General features: G+C 44.1%; 2 protein-coding genes across 3 annotated transcripts in view; one reads left to right on the top strand and one right to left on the bottom strand.

Annotated features, from left to right (window-relative positions):
- LOC106608202 (brain-enriched guanylate kinase-associated protein) overlaps positions 1-17,541 on the top strand; it is a 39,740-nt gene extending 22,199 nt beyond the window's left edge. The window contains exons 2-7 of one of the 2 annotated variants that reach the window (XM_014206010.2): positions 99-320; positions 2,855-3,016; positions 3,415-3,481; positions 10,916-11,023; positions 11,321-11,401; positions 14,372-17,541. In XM_014206010.2, coding sequence (XP_014061485.1) covers positions 250-320; positions 2,855-3,016; positions 3,415-3,481; positions 10,916-11,023; positions 11,321-11,401; positions 14,372-15,883 — 2,001 coding nt within the window. In that variant the 5' untranslated portion in view covers positions 99-249 and the 3' untranslated portion in view covers positions 15,884-17,541. The remainder of the gene's footprint in view (positions 1-98; positions 321-2,854; positions 3,017-3,414; positions 3,482-10,915; positions 11,024-11,320; positions 11,402-14,371) is intronic. The other variant, XM_014206011.2, reaches the window with a different exon arrangement.
- Positions 17,542-17,757: 216 nt separating this feature from the next.
- On the bottom strand, positions 17,758-20,267 carry rdh14 (Retinol dehydrogenase 14). Its single transcript, NM_001140521.1, has 3 exons — positions 19,875-20,267; positions 19,167-19,393; positions 17,758-18,905 (listed from the first exon to the last, which is right to left on the bottom strand). The coding sequence occupies exons 1-3, from the start codon at positions 20,226-20,228 to the stop codon at positions 18,503-18,505; spliced, it is 984 nt and encodes a 327-aa protein (NP_001133993.1). The 5' UTR covers positions 20,229-20,267; the 3' UTR covers positions 17,758-18,502.
- Between the last annotated feature and the right edge of the window lie 1,592 nt (positions 20,268-21,859).

Below are 21,859 nucleotides of genomic sequence, written 5' to 3'. Positions count from 1 at the left end.
GTGGGTGGGCCTGCGCCCACCCAAACCCACACGTGCCTATGCCCCTGGTTTGAATGTTTTTTAATGGCTGCCGAACTGTCTCTTTGCTCTGTTGACAGGACCAGCACAGGTAGACAACTCCCTCAGACAACTCACTCAACAGGTCAAACTTAACCGACCTGACCTATGACCTCTGCCCAGAAAAATAGACGCACTCCCACTAACCATTTGAAACACAAAATCACATGAGAGGGAGCGAACACAGCAGACATGAAAAAGATATATATCGGCAAAACGGCCCTAAAAGTCTCCCGAAATGGCAGTAAACATCAGAAAAAGAGGTAAGAGAGAATAATTCAGAAGCTATTCATCCCTCCATCTCTCCATCTGCCCACTGGGTTCATTTCATCCTCCCCATCTTTGTCAAGTGGTCGTGAACAACTCAAACGTCCGTCCTCCTAACAGAATCATTATCCCGCCTCATTGTTTTCTCACCGCCGACCGCCATCTAAATGAAAACACTCATTACCGTGTGACTCAGCTGCCGTTTCCAGAGGTCACTAATGTGTGATTCCCATTGGGAGATTGACTTCATAAACTCATTCTATTGTCATGTAACAAACACCTGTGGTGAGCCATGCATCGTGTTGCTAGTACCTGGCAAGGGGGTTGTTATGCAGTAGCATGAAAAGCATTCAAACAGTGCCCCCCAAAAAATATTTTACTAACCATTGGTTATAGAATGGGATGATATTCAAATATTAGGATATTGTTATTCCATTTAGTCATAAACGTGTTAGGTGTGAAACTTAGAGCAAGTAGGAAGGTAACTGGAGATGAGTAATACAAAACACAGGAGGGAATAACAGTATTATCACTCCACTTACTGTACCTTCTTTAATTTATTTTTTATCTCAGAAGCAATAGCTTAGTTTTCAGTCATATGTTAAGAGCACGTTCTGCTTGCCTTAATGGGAATCTGAAACGTTGTTGCATGTGTATCATGGGCTTTGGTGGTTGTGTTTTGTCTGTGTGCTGTAGGAGTGTGTGTGTTTGGAATGTGGATTGGATCATTTGTGTGTATGTGTTTGCGTCGTTCTGGTGAATTCATGTAATTTGCACAGTCATTGTATTCAGTTTAATTCAAGATATTATCTCCATGATTAAAACCCCCAAAACATTGAAATGATAATTGAATTGCCCTTTTAATTAAGGGACGTCACCTTTAAAAGGAAACATCTTCATTTTCATCCTCTTACGTTTCTCTTGCATTTTGCTACACCCGCAATAACATCAGCTAAATACGTGTGACAATACATTTGATTAGATTTGGCCTCTACCCGCAACCTCTTCCTCATTCTATGATCTTGTTAAGGAGATAGAGGGATGACAGCACAGTGGCCACATCTCTCACCGCTCTCTCCTTCTCTTCCATTTCTCTCTCGCTCTCTCCCTCGCTCTCTGTTATTGGTGATCTCCCAGCGATAGAGTCATTACCATACTTCCTCCATCTGTCCATCAATACAGGCCCATTAGCCTGCCATGGAAACTCAGACCCATCAAAGGGGAGAGGGATACATTTATTTTACTTCTCACACCTACTTGTTATTAGATTGGGTCTCAGGTTGTGCCGGGGCTTTATAAATAGTCCACATTGTGCTCTCGTTGAATTACACATGGGATATTATTATTCAGTGAATTACACACGGGATATTATTATTCAGTGAATTACACATGGGAGATCACTATTCAGTGAATTACACATGGGATATTATTATTCAGTGAATTACACATGGGAGATCACTATTCAGTGAATTACACATGGGAGATCACTATTCAGTGAATTACACATGGGATATTATTATTCAGTGAATTACACATGGGATATTATTATTCAGCGAATTACACATGGGAGATCACTATTCAGTGAATTACACACAGGAGGTCACTATTCAGTAAATTACACACGGGAGATCACTATTAAGTGAATTACACATGGGAGATCACTATTCAGTGAACTACACATGGGAGATCACTACTAACTGAATTACACATGGGAGATCACTATTCAGTGAACTACACATGGGAGATCACTATTAACTGAATTACACATGGGAGATCACTATTAACTGAATTACACATGGGAGATCACTATTCAGTGAATTACACATGGGAGATCACTATTCAGTGAATTACACATGGGAGATCCCTATTCAGTGAATTACAAATGGGAGATCACTATTTGCTGAATTACACATGGGAGATTACTATTCAGTGAATTACACATGGGGGATCACTATTCAGTGAATTACACATGGGATATCACTATTCAGTGAATCCAAGCCGTCTAAATATTTTCCTTTGATTGATTACAGATCATAGAGCCATATTTCATAGTAGGGTATGTCCCAAATGGCACCCTATTCTCTATAGGGCACTGCTTTTGACCAGAGCCTTCTGGCTAAAAGTAGTGCACTATATAGGGAATAGGGTGCCATTTGTGACAAAGCCTTAGTTTAAAGTGATCCTGTAAGTCACTGTAACCAGTCTGGCTGATTATGGTGGTTGTGTTCTGTTCTATGCGTCAAGGTTGTAAAGTATTAGGTGCTAGAGCTGAATGTTACTGGAAGTTAAAGGCAGCCTGAACTTTATATTCTTTAAGTGCATATAGAATATATGATTTGGGAATTCAAAATGTTTTCATCACCACTGTATGATGCATATTTTTCATGGGTCATCACACAACACTCCCATTACATCGTATTTATACTCAATGTAACATACAAAATATGTGCATATAATATAACATGAAGTTACCCCAGTAATATGTATTTTACTATGTCTGATGCCTGGTGTGTGTTTGTGTCCCTCACAGCTCTTTGCAGGAACAGAAGGAGGACCTCCGGAAGCGTCTGTCCTACACCACCCACAAGCTGGAGCTGCTAGAGAGCGAGTTTGACTCCACACGCCAGTACCTGGAGACAGAGCTACGCCGTGCCCAGGAGGAACTCGACAAGTTCACCGACAAACTACGCAGGTATTCCTAACCACATAACCACACCTTTTTTAATCACATTCTATTGATTTTGTGTTTTTCTGTCTGGAAATATATCAGACTGGATAAATATACCAGACTGGATACCTATCAAGGTAAAGCCCTAAAACTAACACAGGATACCTATCAAGGTAAAGCCCTAAAACGAACACAGGATACCTATCAAGGTAAAGCCCTAAAACTAACACAGGATACCTATCAAGGTAAAGCCCTAAAACTAACACAGGATACCTATCAAGATAAAGCCCTAAAACTAACACAGGAATGCATTATCATGACGGACACATAGCATAGACATCATTAATCCAAAGGGTGCAGAATGTGTTCAATTATTAATAGTGTGAGTTGGTAAGCCAGTGTCATTGTGTGTCTCCTGGTAGAATACAAAGCAGCTACTCAGCACTGCAGAGGATCAACCAGGACCTGGAGGATAAGATCCATAGAAATGTAAGTGAAGTGTGCGTGTGTGTCCGTGCATGCGCATGTATGTGCTTGTGTTTGAGTGTGCGAAAACGTTCATGGATGTTTGTGTACACCTGTAGGTGTGTGTGTCCAGGCATAAATGTGTGCATATTTGTGTGTGCGTGTTTGTGTGTGTGTGTGTGTGTGTGTGTGTGTGTGTGTGTGTGTGTGTGTGCACGCGCATATGTGCCCATACGTGCATGCATGTTTGTGTACACCTGCAGTTGTGTGTGCATGCACACGCATCTAAGCAAGCAGTGGTCTTTACTCTTTAGAAAAGGCAATGAAAAGCACTGAGCAATGGATTTGAATATGAATATACTAGCTGTTGGTACCACTGACGTTAATTGCAGCCTATTTCAATAGCCTGTCCTCCTTCCTATGGCAGTTGGATAGCAAGCCCATTGTTCTGAGCTAGCCTTGCGACTTACATCTTTGTCAGATGGCAAAAGGAAGGATACAATTAACCATCCTGCCATTCCAGCATTGTACGATCATCATGTGTCTTCTTCCTCGCTCTGAATAGACAGCTGAATATCTCCCTCTGAATCTGTTTAGGAAAAGATAATGAGCTGGAACGTTAAGATGTTGCAGGCTGATAGCGAGGAGGAGTGGAGCGGGTCTTTGCTTCATGGAACGTAGAGGGACTGAATCATTTATCAAAACGCATACGTCTTTTTTTATTGGATGTTAAGCTGTGAATCCTTATCAGTTATATGTCTATTCAGCTCAGATGCTCCCTCTTTAGGGGTTACGAAGGTGATGATGTAGTTATCCTGTGCTCAGTAGATAATTGACAAACTTTTTTTACACTTCACAAACCCCTGATCTGAGTTTATTGCAGTTCGATAGGGAAAAAAAAACTTAAACATAGTCTCCCTTTCTCTTTTTTAAAGATTTAATAAAAATGTCAAACAAAATATAACCTACAATAAACAGATGCACACAAATTCCAACAAACATCAATGACATCACAGCTGCTCAAAACCACATGTTCCCACAGCATCCATCCCCATCCCATTTGTCTCACTCCAACTTTTACTCTCATTCTTCATACCTTGGACGTTTCCAGTGTATGTAACACTCTATGCCATTATGCCCTCAAATTACACTATTCTATTTCTCTCTGTAACCAACACTTTTTCAATATTTAAATAATAATGTATTTGATTTATCTACTGTCTTAACGATGGAGTTTAAACGTTTTTTCAAAATGATTGACGAGAAAAGTATAGTCCTACCCATTGGGTATCTCACTGCCACCTCATATGCCATGTTTTGAAATATGCAGATAGACCGATTCAAAGTCATCTTAAATTGTAAAACTTTAGACAGGCAACTTTCTAACTCTGCCCATAACTGTTGGACTTCATAGTACTCCCAGAAGGAATGAATTATTGAGTCATTGTTAATTTTCCACTTAAGACATGACTGCCGTTCTGCTGTAGAATTTGTGAATTTTGTATCTTGTACAATACACGACTATATAATCTCCCTCCATCTTGTGCCAATGTCAGTTATTTCTGATATTTAAGTCTTGGTTCCAATACTTTATATTTTCAGTTGGATAGGCTCTCTGCAAGGATTTGTATATCTTTCCTATCATATTAGTATCCTTTTCCAACTCAAATAGGATTTCCTCAACATTGCTCTGATGTCCAAAATAAAATAGCTATGTTTTCCAATCTCGAGGTGAAATATTTTTTTACTGTTGTAAGTGCCAAATAAAGTAACAGGGTTGACCGTAACAGGGTTAACCATAACAGGGTTGACCGTAACAGGGTTGATCGTAACAGGGTTAACCGTAACAGGGTTGACCGTAACAGGGTTGACCATAACAGGGTTGACCGTAACAGGGTTGACCGTAACAGGGTTGATCGTAACAGGGTCGACCGTAACAGGGTCGACCGTAACAGGGTCGACCGTAACAGGGTTGATCGTAACAGGGTTGACCGTAACAGGTTGACCGTAACAGGGTTGACCGTAACAGGGTTAACCGTAACAGGGTTGATCGTAACAGGGTTGACCGTGACAGGGTTGATCGTAACAGGGTTGACCGTAACAGGGTTGATCGTAACAGGGTTGACCGTTACAGGGTTAACCGTAACAGGGTTGACCGTAACAGGGTTGACGATTTCATCCTAAATCAGCCATGATTCCCCTTGTGATAGGGGAATGAAAGTGTGTTGTGTGCAACAGGGAGGGACAATTGAATGCAAGCTTCACATTTTTATTTTTTATTGTTACAAACATTTTGAGCCTGTCTGTCTGTGGGTAACAGGGTTGACACGTTATGCTCGACCCACTCAGTTTTCCACCACAAAACACCAGAAAGTGGCCAAAAAGAGTAAAGCCTGCTCACCTCCCTTTACACTATGACTTGACTACTAGATGTTCAATGTTTCTTTTGAAAAACATATTTAAAAATGATTATTTCACCATATTAAAACAAGAGTTCGGGTTCACATAACAGCGTTCTTTGGCTTGTAAAATCCAATGTTTGTGGACAATTTCTAGTTAATATATCAAAGGGAAGCAAAGGTACTCATTTTGCGGAATGACCAAACAAAGGTACTCAATTTGTTGGAATGACCAAACAAAACATTTACATACCTTTTATGCACTTACTTCAATAAACACTTTGCGGCCTCCGGTAAAAAAAATAGGTCAACTATGTTTCTGGGATAAGAACAAAATGTTTTATTTTATTTTGGGCAAAAGTAAAGCATGCTTGAAGTTATTGCACTCTTAATCCTCCTGTTGTGTTCGTTTCATGTTAATTAATTCTGTGTTCCCGGTCCAAAATGACAGCCCCATTATAGCTGATTATAAATCCATAATAATACATATATTATCACCTAATGTTGTGTTAGATCTTTTTAATCAACTTAAGTTCTTGTGAACATTACAAGTTTTGAACTTCTATTTGCTATTTATGGCCTCTAGTAATGGCCTTTAGTAAAAAATGCATAATGTATGGATTATTTTGACTATAACAAATACTCAGATGAAACATATTGTGCTATTTATCACAGACTACTTTGTGTCAAAGTTAAACAAGGACTCTCTCCTCCTCACCAGTGTCATGATCAAAGATATGATCAAGTGCCTCACATACAGTATATCGTTTGGTCATTGTGCTGCCACAGAATGAATTGTGAGCAAGGCCTCAAAAAAGCTTTATATACCAGAGCTGCAAGAAAAGTTCAATATATTATTGAAAAAATGTTGCGATTGTTTGTGAGAATGCCAACAGGTGTGGTTCCCGTGGTGGAAAGATTATATTGGGTAAAGGTTCCCGTGGGGGTTGCCATGGAAGCCAAGAATAGGGAGTGAGGTGTATGTGTGTGTGCTCAAACACACATGCATGTGGGGGTCTGGGAGAGGAAGTGTATCCATCTGATGAATGGGCATGTTCCTGAAATCAATTTTATTCACTAATTGTAGTCTCACCCATTCATTTCTAATGACTGGTCATTTTTGACAGGGAACACCACAGGTGTACAAATGTTAAATAAAACACCCAAAACGTAATGAAAATCATCAACATGTATTTTGTGTGTTCAGATGCCCTGTGTGGACAAAGTCATGGAACCTTATATGACAATCAGATTAAATTAACTACATTTGTCAGAGAGAAAACTTGTAAAAAGGTTCAATTCGACCGGAACACAGCAGGAGGGTTAAAAAAAGGGTTTCGAAAGCGTTCTTCGGCTGTACCCATACCACCCTTTTTGGTTACAGGTAGAACCCTCTGTGGAATGGTTCTACATTGTACCCAAAGGGGTTCTACCTGGATCCAAAATGGTTCTACCTGGAACCTTTTAGGTATGTAGCTCAACAGAACTGTAACGTTCGTCGTTATGGGTAGACCAAGGCGCAGCGTGAGTTGGGTTCATCATAATTTTATTTAAGGTGAACCAGACAAAAACAACAATAAACAACACAACAAACAAAAAGTCTTGCAGGCTTCTAACAGCTATACAAAAACAAGATCCCACAACTGAAGGTGGGAAAAAGTGCTGCCTGAGTATGATTCCCAATCAGAGACAATGATAGACAGCTGCCTCTGATTAGGAACCATACTCGGCCAAACACAAAGAAATAGAAAACATAGAATAGAACATAGAAATACAAAATCTAGAATGCCCACCCAAATCACACCCTGACCTAACCAAAATAGAGAAATAAAAGGGCTCTCTATGGTCAGGGCGTGACAAGAACAATATTTAGGCTACAATGTGAGACGGTTCCACTAAAAAAGGTATTGTTTGTTATACAAGATTAGACCGGAACGTTCCAGGGAAAAACCTGAAAAAATAAAAAAAACAATCTACAGTACAATTTGGTTATTCTTCCACCATTACTATCATCCACTTTCATATTCCTGCCTTCATGATGTTCACATTGCTCTTCCCTTCGGCCTCATCTGTAGAGTCAGGTAGTTCTGTTCTCCGGGTCTCAGGAAGCAGGAAGACCAGAGCCCCATCAGTCAATGACAGGCGGCTGAACACTGCTGTAGGGATGCACCAGTGGTACACGGCCAATAGATAGAGCACTGAACATCAGCTGTACCAGAAAGATGTCCCAGCCAAATTTAACAACATTTAGAGAGAGGCAGAAGTAGCCAAAGATTAATGCAAACCATGCAAATGATAAAATAAGGAAATATTTTCTTAGCACAGGTGAAGCAAATAGGACCTTTATGCCTCATTTATGTATTTTCCTCACCTCTGTCACTCCAGTAGAGTATCTGTATTTTCCTCACCTCAGTCACCTCCAGTAGAGTATCTGGAACTCTGCGTTTGTTGTTCGCTACAACTCTAAGAATCAACTCGTTAGCTTCTTTGGTTTTCCCCCGACCAAGTTACCACCTTGCTGACTCCGGAATAAACCATATGTAAATGAGAAACAGTGCCTGTGGTGCCACCATCACATATTGGGTAATTCTTCAGTCCCAGATGAGGCACACCAAACCAGCCAGGACACACAGTCCAACACCAGCAAACATCTAGTTTAGACAGGAGGCAAAGGATCGCCTGGTCATTCCAACCCATTTAGTGGCTAATACAGTGCTGTTGATTCAATATCCTCGTAGGGCAGCCGCTAGTATAAACTGGGATACCAGGTATACGTACAGGTTTGCAGACAGGCCTGTCGTCACAGTAAAAATTTGCATGAGAACCACAGGTAGCTGAGTTGTTTGTCTATGACCGTACGATTCAGCAAGCGGGAACCAAAAACAATACCAGCCATGAACATAGTTTGTGCGACTCCAACTAAATGATCTTCCCCACACACCAGATCAAAACTAGTGACTATGGTGGTTTCATACAGTGTCTTGTCGTAGACCCATCCCTTCTGGCACTCAAGGGTCTGAATCCATTCTCCCTGATGGTGTTGATGTCCCAGTCCACTGGGTTAAACATCAGACACCTACTGAAGGCTCCATGCTGCTCCCGGGGCATGGTCAGATTCAGCTGTTCCTCACTGCTCAGATTAGTACCAGCTCTAAGGATCCAGTCAGTGTTACAGTGATGCCCAGAGTCTGTCTGGACAAAAAGAAAACTAGTGAATAGGACTGGGAATATGAGGTTTGGCAGACATAGTCCAAACATTATAAGCTAACAATCCAACGTCTCCAACATTAATCAGGATCTTGCCAAATTCAACCATCTTGATACCAGGCAGTGCCAGAGATTCCTAGCAAGTGGCAAGAAAATTATGCTTCAATCAGAAGCCCCAGACAGTTCATTTGGCTCAAAATAGAAGCAACTTCTGTAGATGATGCAACTTAATGTCTAACTACTGGACAATCTTCAACTGGTATGTGGATCATTCATTTTGGGGGGGGAACAGCTACACACAATGCCAAGTTAAGGCAAGGGCTGTCTTGGTGGACTTATTAGAGTCTTGTTTTATAAAAAAAATTATGAGGTACAATCTGTCTTGGTGAAGCCTGTAGCTGTAATTTCTGATACGTTGACTTGGTGAAGCCTGTAGCTGTAATTTCTGATACGTTGACTTGGTGAAGCCTGTAGCTGTAATTTCTGATAAGTTGTCTTGGTGAAGCCTGTAGCTGTAATTTCTGATACGTTGACTTGGTGAAGCCTGTAGCTGTAATTTCTGATACGTTGACTTGGTGAAGCCTGTAGCTGTAATTTCTGATACGTTGACTTGGTGAAGCCTGTAGCTGTAATTTCTGATACGTTGACTTGGTGAAGCCTGTAGCTGTAATTTCTGATACGTTGACTTGGTGAAGCCTGTAGCTGTAATTTCTGATACGTTGACTTGGTGAAGCCTGTAGCTGTAATTTCTGATACGTTGACTTGGTGAAGCCTGTAGCTGTAATTTCTGATTCGTTGACTTGGTGAAGCCTGTAGCTGTAATTTCTGATACGTTGACTTGGCTGGAGAGAAAGGAGACTCAAAGCCACAGAGCTTTGTAGTACAGGTAGTCATATGAGAATACAATGGCTAATAGCACCAGAGGCTAATAGCACCAGAGACTAATAGCACCAGAGACTAAACAGGATGGTATAATAGCCCTGGTGGCAAACATCAGCTAAACGCATGATGGCTAGAAAGGCCTGAAGGCTGAAAGCATTATGGCTAGAAAGGCCTGGAGGCTAAAGGCATGATGGCTAGAAAGGCCTGGAGGCTAAAGGCATGATGGCTAGAAAGGCCTGGAGGCTAAAGGCATGATGGCTAGAAAGGCCTGGAGGCTAAAGGCATGATGGCTAGAAAGGCCTGGAGGCTAAAGGCATGATGGCTAGAAAGGCCTGGAGGCTAAAGGCATGATGGCTAGAAAGGCCTGGAGGCTAAAGGCATGATGGCTAGAAAGGCCTGGAGGCTAAAGGCATGATGGCTAGAAATGCCTGGAGGCTAAAGGCATGATGGCTAGAAAGGCCTTAAGGCTAAAAGGCACATTTTCTCAAGATTATATAGTCATTCTGAATTGTGTATACATGCATCCTTACAGATGTTGGTAGATATGAAACTGATGCAACTTTCAATTAAATAATGAGAACACCTACTATGCTGTGATCTTGTCCGGAACAGAGAGGGAAATTCAGCTGTTTTAGCCAGTTAAAGTTTGGATTGTCATGACAAGTTGAGGGCCTCTGTGATTTCTATGTCCTGTGTGATCTGGGGCACAGAGAATTACACAGGAATACTTTAGAACATTTGAAGTCATGTGTAAGCAATTAAGCAGTTTACTCATGATATGGTATCTGGCTTGAGTTCTCCCCCGTCCTCAATCTAATTTACTCTCTGAGGCACAGCAAATCTCATCTGACCCCACAGCCCTCCAAACCAAGTGGGAATTAGCTACATTACATGAAATCAAAGAAAAAACAATAATGTATTTGCAACGTGATTCTGATTTGAGTCTGACATGAGTCTTTGTTTTCCTCAGTCTCAGCACCATGACAACGAGAAGAGAGCCCTGAGCAGAGAGATCATCGTGCTCAACAACCACCTGATGGAGGCCAAGCTGACCATTGAAAAACTACAAGAGGACAATGTAAGGGCCTGGCTAGTAGGGACTCTATCAACACTCTATGAGGTCAGATGTAGAGGTCATCAGAAGTGTAGTCCCAACCCTCAAAGTGTATTGTAACGACCTTAGTATACATCACCTATAGCGTCCTCGCCACGAGGTTACGAATTCTTTGTGTAATAGCAAAGGTGTTGCACTAAGACAGACCTGAGTTCAAGTCCCGGTTCTGGCTCCTCTCCTAAGTCAGTGCTGTGTGTTCTTTAGATTAACTCTTTAAAGCATGTTTTCTTCTAACACAGTGTAACACATTCTGTCCTATAGGACCTGTACAGGAAGGACTGTAACCTGGCCGCCCAGTTGCTCCAGTGCAACAAGTCCCATTATAGGACCCAGCTTTCTGAGGTGAGTCCTCCACCAACAGCACTACCAATCAGACCAACTGGGTTCAAATTTAGAATTAGCTTTGTATCAAATACTTTGAGCATTTGAGGTATGGACACGATGTGCAGGGCTGCAAATATATGCATGAGTCTTGATCCGTTGACATCGATCAATGCATGAGCAAGGATTAAGGGCTAAAACCTGGGCTCTCAACACAAGCTCATGCAGTTCTAAACTTCCAATATATCAACAGTCTGAATCATGATTACTCCACTGATGGATTGCTAATGAAGCAAATGTGATTAACAATGGAAAGCTGTAGCTACACTATGTGACAGATGGGTGAGTAATTGATGGAAGATAGCGAAGCACTAAGTCACTAACCGCTAAATATATGCAGAGGTAGATGGAGATTTGAGTGTGCCCAACAGTGCCCATGCTACTTTTGTTGCCCAGCAGCAAAGGAACAAGTGAGTATTGATCAGTGCGTTAGTGCCAGGGCGGATTGGCAAGGCTTTCCACTGTATTAGCCCTGGGCCTCGTGCCCAGCCTGCATGGCAAGAGCAGATTCCAAAGCTGGCACGTTGCCTATACCGTTAAAAAATGCCTTATCACATTTGGCACAATGAGGACAGAATGGAAATATCAATGCAAACACGATTTATCAGTTACATAATAAACTAGTGATGGGTCCCCTGCGGGGTGTGTGTGTTCATATGTGTGTGTGTGTGTGTGTGTGTGTGTGTGTGTGTGTGTGTGTGTGTGTATACTCTTTCACAGGAGGTTGGTGGCACATTAATTGGGAAGGACGGGCTCATGGTAATGGCTGGAGCAGAATAAGTGCAATGGTATCCAATACATCAAACATGTGGTGTCCATGTGTTTGATGCAATTGCATTTGCTCCATTTCAGCCATTATTATGAGCCGTCCTCCCCTCAGCAGCCTCCGCTGGACTATATGAGTGTGTGTTGTTCCTATGTGGAGTGAAAACAATAAACAGATCACACCTCGGATATATACTGTCCACCGCCGCAACGGGGTCAAAAGTTACAGTCCTACTTATGTCCTTCATCCTGTTTATTTGTGGGCTGGAAAGTAATCAAACAATTATAGATGGAGTGTGGTGCAACATGGTGTTGGAGTACTGAAAAAAGAGGATCCAATAACTGACTCCTATCTTTATCTTTTATTACTTGTTTTTGTCTGATGTTGGTATAAAATAATTGACATTGAAAAAAAAAATTGCATAAAATATAGCTCAGTATTTGTATTATGTATTTTATACAATTTTTTTGCTCATCTTTATCAGGGATCCAATAATTATGGACCTCACTGTACGTGTTGACAACTAAATGTCTCATGGTAATTGGGTATTTACATAAAAAGTGAAAGTGTGATGCAACTTCCTATTAGCCAATGCAGCTATAATTAAGTACCTTCTTATTAGCGATAGTTGACTAGATTCATGTTGATAACGTTCTGCAATTGGCTTAATTATTGTTGCAATGGAGAGGTGGCCTCAACAGGTTTCTAGTGCATTTCAGTTTGCATCGAGAGTTGCCCAGAAGAGTAGAACCTGGGTACAAATATCAAACTAATGATCTCATGATGTACAGTGCCTTTGGAAAGTATTCAGACCCCTTGACTTCTTCCATATTTTCTTACGTTACAGCCTTATTCTAAAATGTATTAAATATATATTTTTTTCTCAGCAATCTACACTCAATACACCATAACGACAATGCGAAAACAGGTTTTTAGGATTTTGGGGGGAATTTATATAGAGGCCTCCCCAGTGGCGCAGCGGTCTAAGGCACTGCAGTGCTTGAGGCTTCACTACAGATCCTGGTTTGATCCCAGGCTGTGTTGCAGCCGGCAGCGACCGGGAGACCTATGACGCGGGGTACAATTTTCTCAGCGTCTTCCGAGTCCGAGGAGGGTTTGGCCGGCCGGGTTGTCCTTGTCCCATTACGCTCTAGCGACTCCTGTGGCGGGCCGGGTGTAATGCACGCTGACACGGTCGCCAGGTGTACAGCGTTTTCTCCGACACATTAGTGCAGCTGGGTTCCGGGTTAAGCGTGCATTGTCTCAAGAAGCAGTGCGGCTTGGTGGGTCGTGTTTTGGAGGACGCACGGCTCTCGACATTCCCCTCTGCCTAGTGCGTACGGGAGTTGCAGCGATGGGACAAGACTGTAACTACCAATTGGATATCATGAAATTGGGGAGAAAAAGGTGTAAAAAAAAATATGAATAAAGACCTGATGGTCCCTCTGACAGAGCACTAGAGTTCCTCTGTGGAGATGGGAGAACCTTTCAGAAGGACAACCACCTCTGTAGCACTCCACCAATCAGACCTTTATGGTAGAGTGGCCAGATGGAAGCCACTCGTCAGTAAAAGGCACATGACAGCCCGCTTGGAGTTTGCCAAAGGGCACCTAAAGACTCTCAGACCATGAGAAACAAGATTCTCTGGTCTGATGAAAGCAAGATTGAACTCTTTGGCCTGAATGCCAAGCGTCATGTCTGGAAGGTCCCTGGCACCATCCCTACAGTGAAGCATGGTGGTGGCAGCATCATGCTGTGTGGAGGCTTTTCAGCGGAAGGGACTGGGAGACTAGTCAGGGTTGAGGCAAAGATGAATAGAGCAAAGTACAGAGAGATCCTTGATGTAAACCTGCTCCAGAGTGCTCAGAACCTCAGACTGGGGTGAAGGGTCACCTTCCAACAGGACAACAACCCTAAGCACACAACCAAGACAACGTAGGAGTGGCTTCAGGACAAGTCTCTGAATATCCATGAGTGGCCCATGGATATTGGGCCACTTCCTGTCTGTTTTCCATATGGTGCCATTATCGACACGTTGTTGCAACTGTGTTAAAATAATGTTTGTAGTTTCTATGTCTTTTTTACATCTTTCATGAACTTCATACACTCTCACCATAGGTCGCTTTATTACAATTTCTCTCTCTCTCTCTCTCTCTCTTTCTCAGTTGCCTGCTGAATTCCAGGAACGAGTGACCATGCACATGGATGGCTCACCTCTTTGCCACACCGTCTACGCTGACTCCGTCCCCGCCTCCGTCATCGCCAAGGTATTGGAGAAGCCCGACGAGGCCTGCAGCGGCAGCCAAGCTTCCAGCTCGCCTAGCCCCCAGCCCCAGGACCAAGGCTTCCTCCTGGACACCCTGGACAGAGACGAGCGCCTGGGCTTCCGGGCAGCATACAAGTCAGACCTGTACAGCAGCGACACAGCCCTCTATTGCCCGGTCGATCAGAACCGCGAACGCAGGCCAAGCATGGACGTCCACAGCCAGAGGAAGCTGCTCTACGGCCCCCAGAACTCCACGGACAGTAACCCAGAGGAGGGTACCTTGTTGGGGCTGAGATCTGGCTTCTCCCAGGAGTGCTTCGCCAAGTTCCCCACCTCTCTGGGCCCCGCCTCAGGCAGCTCCTACTCCAGCTTCAGCGGAGGGGGCTCAGACGACAACAAAGGCAATGGCCCCCCCAGCAGCACAGCCTCCTCTCCCCACCACCACTCCCTATACATGGACTGGAGGGATGGGGGAGACTATGAGAGGAAGAGCGACTCCTCTTGGGAGAAGGACAGTCCCAGCGGTGGAGGCTTCGCCAAGGTCCACGCCGTCTTCCAGCAGGCCGGCGATCATGGTGGAGCACACCACCAGAATGGCAGCTCACCCGTCTACAGCCGCACCATGTCCTCGTGCTTCAGCGAGCCCTACGAACCCCTCCCTCCCTCCTCCTCACCAAGCGTTGCCTACGGAGACAGCCGCCGCGGCAGCACGCTGGCGCCAGAGGAGGAGGAGCCGATTGGCCGCTGGAGGCAGCTGAGCGCGGAGGATCTAAACTCCCACTCATACTGCTCGCCCGGTCGGGCCTCACCCTACAGCTTCTCCGAGCAGCACTTCTCAGTTCGGCCCGCCAAGATCCGCCTTGGACCCCTCTACAGCAGCTTCCAGGAGGGGCCCGACTACTACCAGGGAGGGGTAGGACCCATCATGGACCCCCCGGTGTGCTTCTCAACACCCAGCCTTGAGTGCAGCCCTGTGGGGGGCCTCCGTCAGTCCCATCAGTCCCACAACCAGCAGGCCCACCAGACCCATCTCTACCGGGCCAAGGAGGACAGCCAGGAGTCGGAGCCCAGCCTTTACCACTCAGGGAGCCCCAAAAACAGGGAGGGCAGCTTTGATGTGGCGGGGGCCGGGGGAGGTGGTGGAGGAGCGGGACAGACCAAGGAGTACGTGGACATCAGCCCCAACAGCTCCAATGAGTCCCTAAACCAGAGGTCCCTGGAGATGGCTGCCGAACTGCAGCAGCACTACCAGTCCGAGATGCAGCCCCCTTCGCCCCCCCAGGGCAGTCCGCCACCGCCCCCTCCACCACCTTGTCCCCCTCCACCGCAGTATCACAATTTTGGCACATTGGGACTTTCCAGAAAGGACAGTCTCACCAAAGCCCAGCTGTATGGAACACTTCTGAACTGAGAGAAGAAGGTATTCTGACTTACTGGTCTCTCTCTTTTTATCCATCTCTTTCCCTGGTGGGATGTGAGGTGAGAAGTCTTGGTGAATCTAGCAAAACATATTGATTAGTGTGAGGCTAGCCAGTTGTTCAGTTTAAGGACAACCATTTTGAAACGACAGTTGGAAGATACAGTAATTAAGCATGAATTTATCAGATTGTTTCCACAGCTGTGAAAAACGGACAAACTAGTGGTTCGCATCACTAGTTTGGGTCAGGTGAATTGACAATTCATTACTGTGCCAAATGAGTGGGGCCTATAGGAAAATACTTTGCTACCTTTGGTACATTTGGTACATAAAATAGTCTTTGGAGGTACCAGAGACCAGTCGTTCCATGTGCCGTACACAAAGCACAGTGAGCTTGTAGACAAAGGAAATATTTAAAGTAACTGTTGAAATATATTAATATATTTAATTACAACAACAAAAATGTAATAGAAATTACTACATTGTAAATATGTCTGGTTAAGAGCATCTGCCAATCAAAGAGAGATACTTGGGGCTCTATTCAATCTTTAAAGATTCCGCCATAGAAATGTAAAGGTGAATTCCGATTGACCCGACATATGCAGCGTTTAAAGTGAATGCAGCCTCCCTTAAAGCGGGAACATTGCCTTTAAATTTCAATCACGCTTTAAAGCTGAACTTCCGCAATGTGGATTGAATAGAGTCCTCAAAATTTGAAGATTCAGAGGACTGTCTAAACTACAATTATAGATTTGTTTATTGTCAATCACAGGCTGAAAACTGTGCTGCATTTATGCAGAGTAAAATATGTATGACCAATGAGGTATCCTGGTAAACATTGCAGTACTATACAGTAAAGGGCCAGGGGAATGGGTTAAAGTTGCAGCACTATACAGTAAAGGTCCTGGGGAATGGGTTAAAGTTGCAGCACTATACAGTAAAAGGTCCTGGGGAATGGGTTAAAGTTGCAGCACAATACAGTAAAGGGCCAGGGGAATGGGTTAAAGTTGCAGCACTATAGAGTAAAAGGCCTGGGGAATGGGTTAAAGTTGCAGCACTATACAGTAAAGGTCCTGGGGAATGGGTTAAAGTTGCAGCACTATACAGTAAAGGTCCTGGGGAATGGGTTAAAGTTGCAGTACTATACAGTAAAGGTCCTGGGGAATGGGTAAAAGTTGCAGTACTAGGTGTTTTTACAAAAAAATATAGATGCCCCTAGGCTGAACCCATTTCAGTGTAGCTCTGTCCACTCATTCAGTTTTTGCTTTGACATGATTTTAAAATATACAGAGCACTTAAAGAGACCGTTCAATGTAGGTATTACTTTGTTAACAATGGACTTCTTTTGAGATGTAAATATTTGTCCTACCCGTTGATACTATTTTTTTCTCTATAACCTTTGGATAAGTTTTCCTGTCCCACTCTACCTCAGATTCTCATTCTCATACCCCCATCAAGCAACTGCATGCTTGTTACTATCACACCATCATGCATGTTTCTATATTTCTGTTGTTTCGTTTAAACTAATAAAGCACAAACTACGCATTTTGATGCTCCAAGGCTGCCTCAACTGTTTTATTGTGTGGGAGATAAATATTATGTAATTTAGTGTAAAAGATCACAGATACAATGTCACTGTAATGGGTTTAAAAGCATTCAGATCAAACTGTGTGTGTGCGCACATACACCTGTTGAGAAATTATCTTCGGATTGTCGACTATTTTGTTTGACTATATAATTCATAGCATTAGCCATACCTCCGCATTGACATTGAAAACACATTCCCCCCTCTCACTCACTCTGGAGCGAAAAGGGAATGACTTGAGAAATAACATCTATCCAGAGAAAGGAGCCACCACAGCTTCATCTGTCTGAATCTGAATCTCATTGTCAACTTTATTGTTCCCGTCCATCCTGTCACAGCAGAAGGCGACGAATTTACACTTCAATCACCTCATGAGAGGAAAACTGGATTAGGTAACGCTGCCAAGTGCATGCTGCAGGATGCATGAGCTTAGCTGCCTTCGCATTTATTTACAGCTGCTGAACTAGATACCTGTTGGCTTTTTAAATCACCCCGGGGATATTTCTATAGCACTATAACCAATCATGTTAGCACTCGGTAAAAGCAAATATGACAGTCCAGCTCCCCTTTGATAATCGCTACTGGGAATTAGCTCCCCTCCACTTTGACTGTGTGAACTTGTGATTCAGTGAACACGGGTGAAGACAGTACAGAAGATAGAATAGCTGGTTCCTATGGGAACGGATATACTTAGTTACACATTCATGGAAGACTGCAGTTGTCAGTTTCACAGGCACGTTGCTCACAGTATTAGCACTCTGCATGCACACCTCCAATCACACTCGCACTCCATCCACACCTCATTTGCACATCACACAATTATACGTGCACGCACACACACACACCCACCCACACACACACGCACGCACCCACATACCGAGGTTAATTAAAAACAGTGGAAACTTTACCCACTGACCCCAGTTCCAATGAAACCACAAGAAGTCTCAATCAATCATCTCCCAATTCACTTGATTCCCAGGGCAAGTCTCTCATATGGTCTCTATGAGAGAGTCTGGATCCCAGGTCCCTTATTGAGTTTTTATCCCCACCATGGTCTCACTCAGGTCCCACAGTCTCTCGGCCACATGATCGTCCGTCGCCTTGGGCATCAGCTCCTCCTCCTCGCAGTTAGCGAAGCACTTCCCCGCCACGCCCTCCACGTCGGGTGAACACGCCAGGTAGAGTGGCGTCTGAGCACCCTCCAGTGGGCTCTTGAAGAAGAACAACGAGGCCAGGTAAAAGAGAGGTTTGGCCAGGAAGGGGATGTGGATGTGCCTGCCCAACCTGGTCCTCACGATGCCTGGGGTGAGGGCGTTGACCGTTACCCCCGTGACGCCCTCCTCCTCCAGGCGCCGGGCCAGCTGGTGGGTGAAGAGCAGATTAGCCAGCTTGCTCTGGCTGTAGCAGAAGGCTTTGTTGTAGCTTCTCTCACTATAGCGGTGATAGAAGTAGAAAACATTATCCCTCAAGGGGGGAATCATCCATAGAAACACAACAGACATTACACAAGGGTTGTGTTCATTAGACACCAAAATAAAGAAAACTGACCGAAACAGGGAAAGACTAACTTGAACTATTGTCCAATAATAAACAATAGGGTTTTTTGTGCAAACCGTTTTGCTACAGCCTGCACTAATGAATGGGATCCAGGTAAAAACACAATATACACAACATAACATGAACCAACCACACCTGTTGAGGTCGTCGAAGTTGATGGTGCCATACTTGTAGAGCTTGGAGGAGACCACCACCACGCGGCTGGGGGAGGAGCGCTTGAGGAGGTCCAACAGGAGGTGGGTGAGGAGGAAGTGACCCAGGTGGTTGACCCCCAGCTGCATCTCAAAACCCTCCTCTGTCTTCGTGTAGGGACACTGGTAAATTCCTGCGTTGTTGATGAGCACGTCGACCTGTTGTTCTTCCTAACAGGGGCAGTCAGAGGAAGACAGGCATGTATGAGGCACACATACTGTACCATTAGTGGAGGGGTTTTGCTTAGTGGTGTTATGTTGGTCTCTATATCTCAATCATTCATGAGTAAGAAACTACAATCAACGCAAGTGATTTCAAGTGAAGGAATTTGAATAAGGAAGACCTTATCTCTAAATGTAATCCCTTTACAGCTGAATTGATGTTGATAGCTTTAGTAAACAAACGCAAAATGAATGTGTACATGTGACTGTTTCAAAACGTTGGACAACTCACTATGGCGCTTTGAAAGGTAACCTTCATTTAAATCATTCATGGAATGAACGAGACACTCCAATAGCTCAAACAACAGAATATTCCACTGCATCAGTCTTATCTTCGCGGACCAGAATAACATTCTTACATTTTTGTTTATGTACAATAGTTATTTAGCCTAGACTGACCCCAATAAAGTTCAGCAAAATGCATATTTACCTTCAGGATCTCCTCGCAAAAGCTCCGCACAGACTGAAGCGAGGCGAGGTCCAGGTGTTTGATCACCACCTCTCCGTGCTCTGGTCCCGCTTGCTTCTTGATGTCCTGCGCTGCTTCCTCAGCCATCTGCCGGTCCCGACAGGCCATGATCACCCGGGCCTGGAGTTTGAGCAGCTCCCCGGCCGCGGCCTTCCCTATGCCGCTGTTCGCCCCGGTCACAATGACCGTCTTTCCCCGCATCATATCGGCCGGGTACCGGAGCAACTCGACCGCTTTCTTCCGGGGGAACATTCTGCGAACAATTAGCAGTATTCCACCGCCGACGACAGCGGCCACAATAATCGCAGCTGACATTAAAGCGAAGACTTTAATGTTTCACTTACAATATGTATGTAACACAGTGAGCAAGGAATGAACAACAACATCCACAAGGCTTTGCAAAACCTTCACATGCTCACGTGCTCGTGACACCTCGCTACATAACGAGTAGTCGCACCCTGCTGGTAGACATTGGTGATATCACGTAAGGGGCTGTGTTGTACAGTCGTGGCAAAAGTTTTGAGAATGACACAAATATTCATTTCCACAGTTTGCTGCTTCAGTGTCTTTAGATATTTTTGTCAGATGTTACTATGGAATACTGAAGTATAATTATAAGCATTTCATAAGTGTCAAAGACTTTTATTGACAATTACATGAAGTTGATGCAAAGAGTCAATATTTGCAGTGTTGACCCTTCTTTTTCAAGACCTCTGCAATCCGCCCTGGCATGCTGTCAATTAACTTCTGGGCCACATCCTGACTGATGGCAGCCCATTCTTGCATAATCAATGCTTGGAGTTTGTCAGAATTTGTGGGTTTTTGTTTGTCCACCTGCCTCTTGAGGATTGACCACAAGTTCTCAATAGGATTAAGGTCTGGGGAGTTTCCTGGCCATGGACCAAAAATGTCAATGTTTTGTTCCCCCCAGCCAATTAGTTATCACTTTTTCCTTATGGCAAGATGCTCCATCATGCTGGAAAAGGCATTGTTCGTCACCAAACTGTTCCTGGATGGTTGGGAGAAGTTGCTCTCGGAGGATGTGTTGGTACCATTCTTTATTCATGGCTGTGTTCTTAGGCAAAATGATGAGTGAGCCCACTCCCTTGGCTGAGAAGCAACCCCACACATGAATGGTCTCAGGATGCTTTACTGTTGGCATGACACAGGACTGATGGTAGCGCTCACCTTGTCTTCTCCGGACAAGCTTTTTTCCGGATGCCCCAAACAATCGGAAAGGGGATTCATCAGAGAAAATGACTTTACCCCAGTCATCAGCAGTCCAATCCCTGTACTTGCAGAATATCAGTCTGATGTTTTTCCTGGAGAGAAGTGGCTTCTTTGCTGCCCTTCTTGACACCAAGCCATCCTCCAAAGGTCATCGACTCACTGTGCGTGCAGATGCACTCACACCTGCCTGCTGCCATTCCCGAGCAAGCTCTGTACTGGTGGTGCCCCGATCCCGCAGCTGAATCAACTTTAGGAGACAGTCCTGGCACTTGCTGGATTTTCTTGGGCGCCCTGAAGCCTTCTTCACAACAATTGAACCATTCTCCTTGAAGTTCTTGATGATCCGATAAATGGTTGATTTAGGTGCAGTCTTACTGGCAGCGATATCCTTGCCTGTGAAGCCCTTTTTGTGCAAAGCAATGATGATGGCAAGTGTTTCCTTGCAGGTAACCATGATTGACAGAGGAAGAACAATGATTCCAAGCACCACCCTCCTTTTGAAGCTTCCAGTCTGTTATTCAAACTCAATCAGCATGACAGAGTGATCTCCAGCCTTGTCCTTGTCAACACTCACACCTGTGTTAACGAGAGAATCACTGACGTGATGTCAGCTGGTCCTTTTGTGGCAGGGCTGATGTCACGTCCTGACCAGCAGAGGGAGCAATTGTATTAGTTTTGGTCAGGACGTGGCAGAGGTTTTTGTGTTACGTGTGAGT

Source organism: Salmo salar, chromosome ssa06 (genome assembly GCF_905237065.1).
Source record: "Salmo salar chromosome ssa06, Ssal_v3.1, whole genome shotgun sequence".
Classification (NCBI taxonomy): domain Eukaryota; kingdom Metazoa; phylum Chordata; class Actinopteri; order Salmoniformes; family Salmonidae; genus Salmo; species Salmo salar.
Note: the sequence above shows the minus strand (reverse complement) of the source record. Positions and strands in the feature narration are given on the sequence as shown.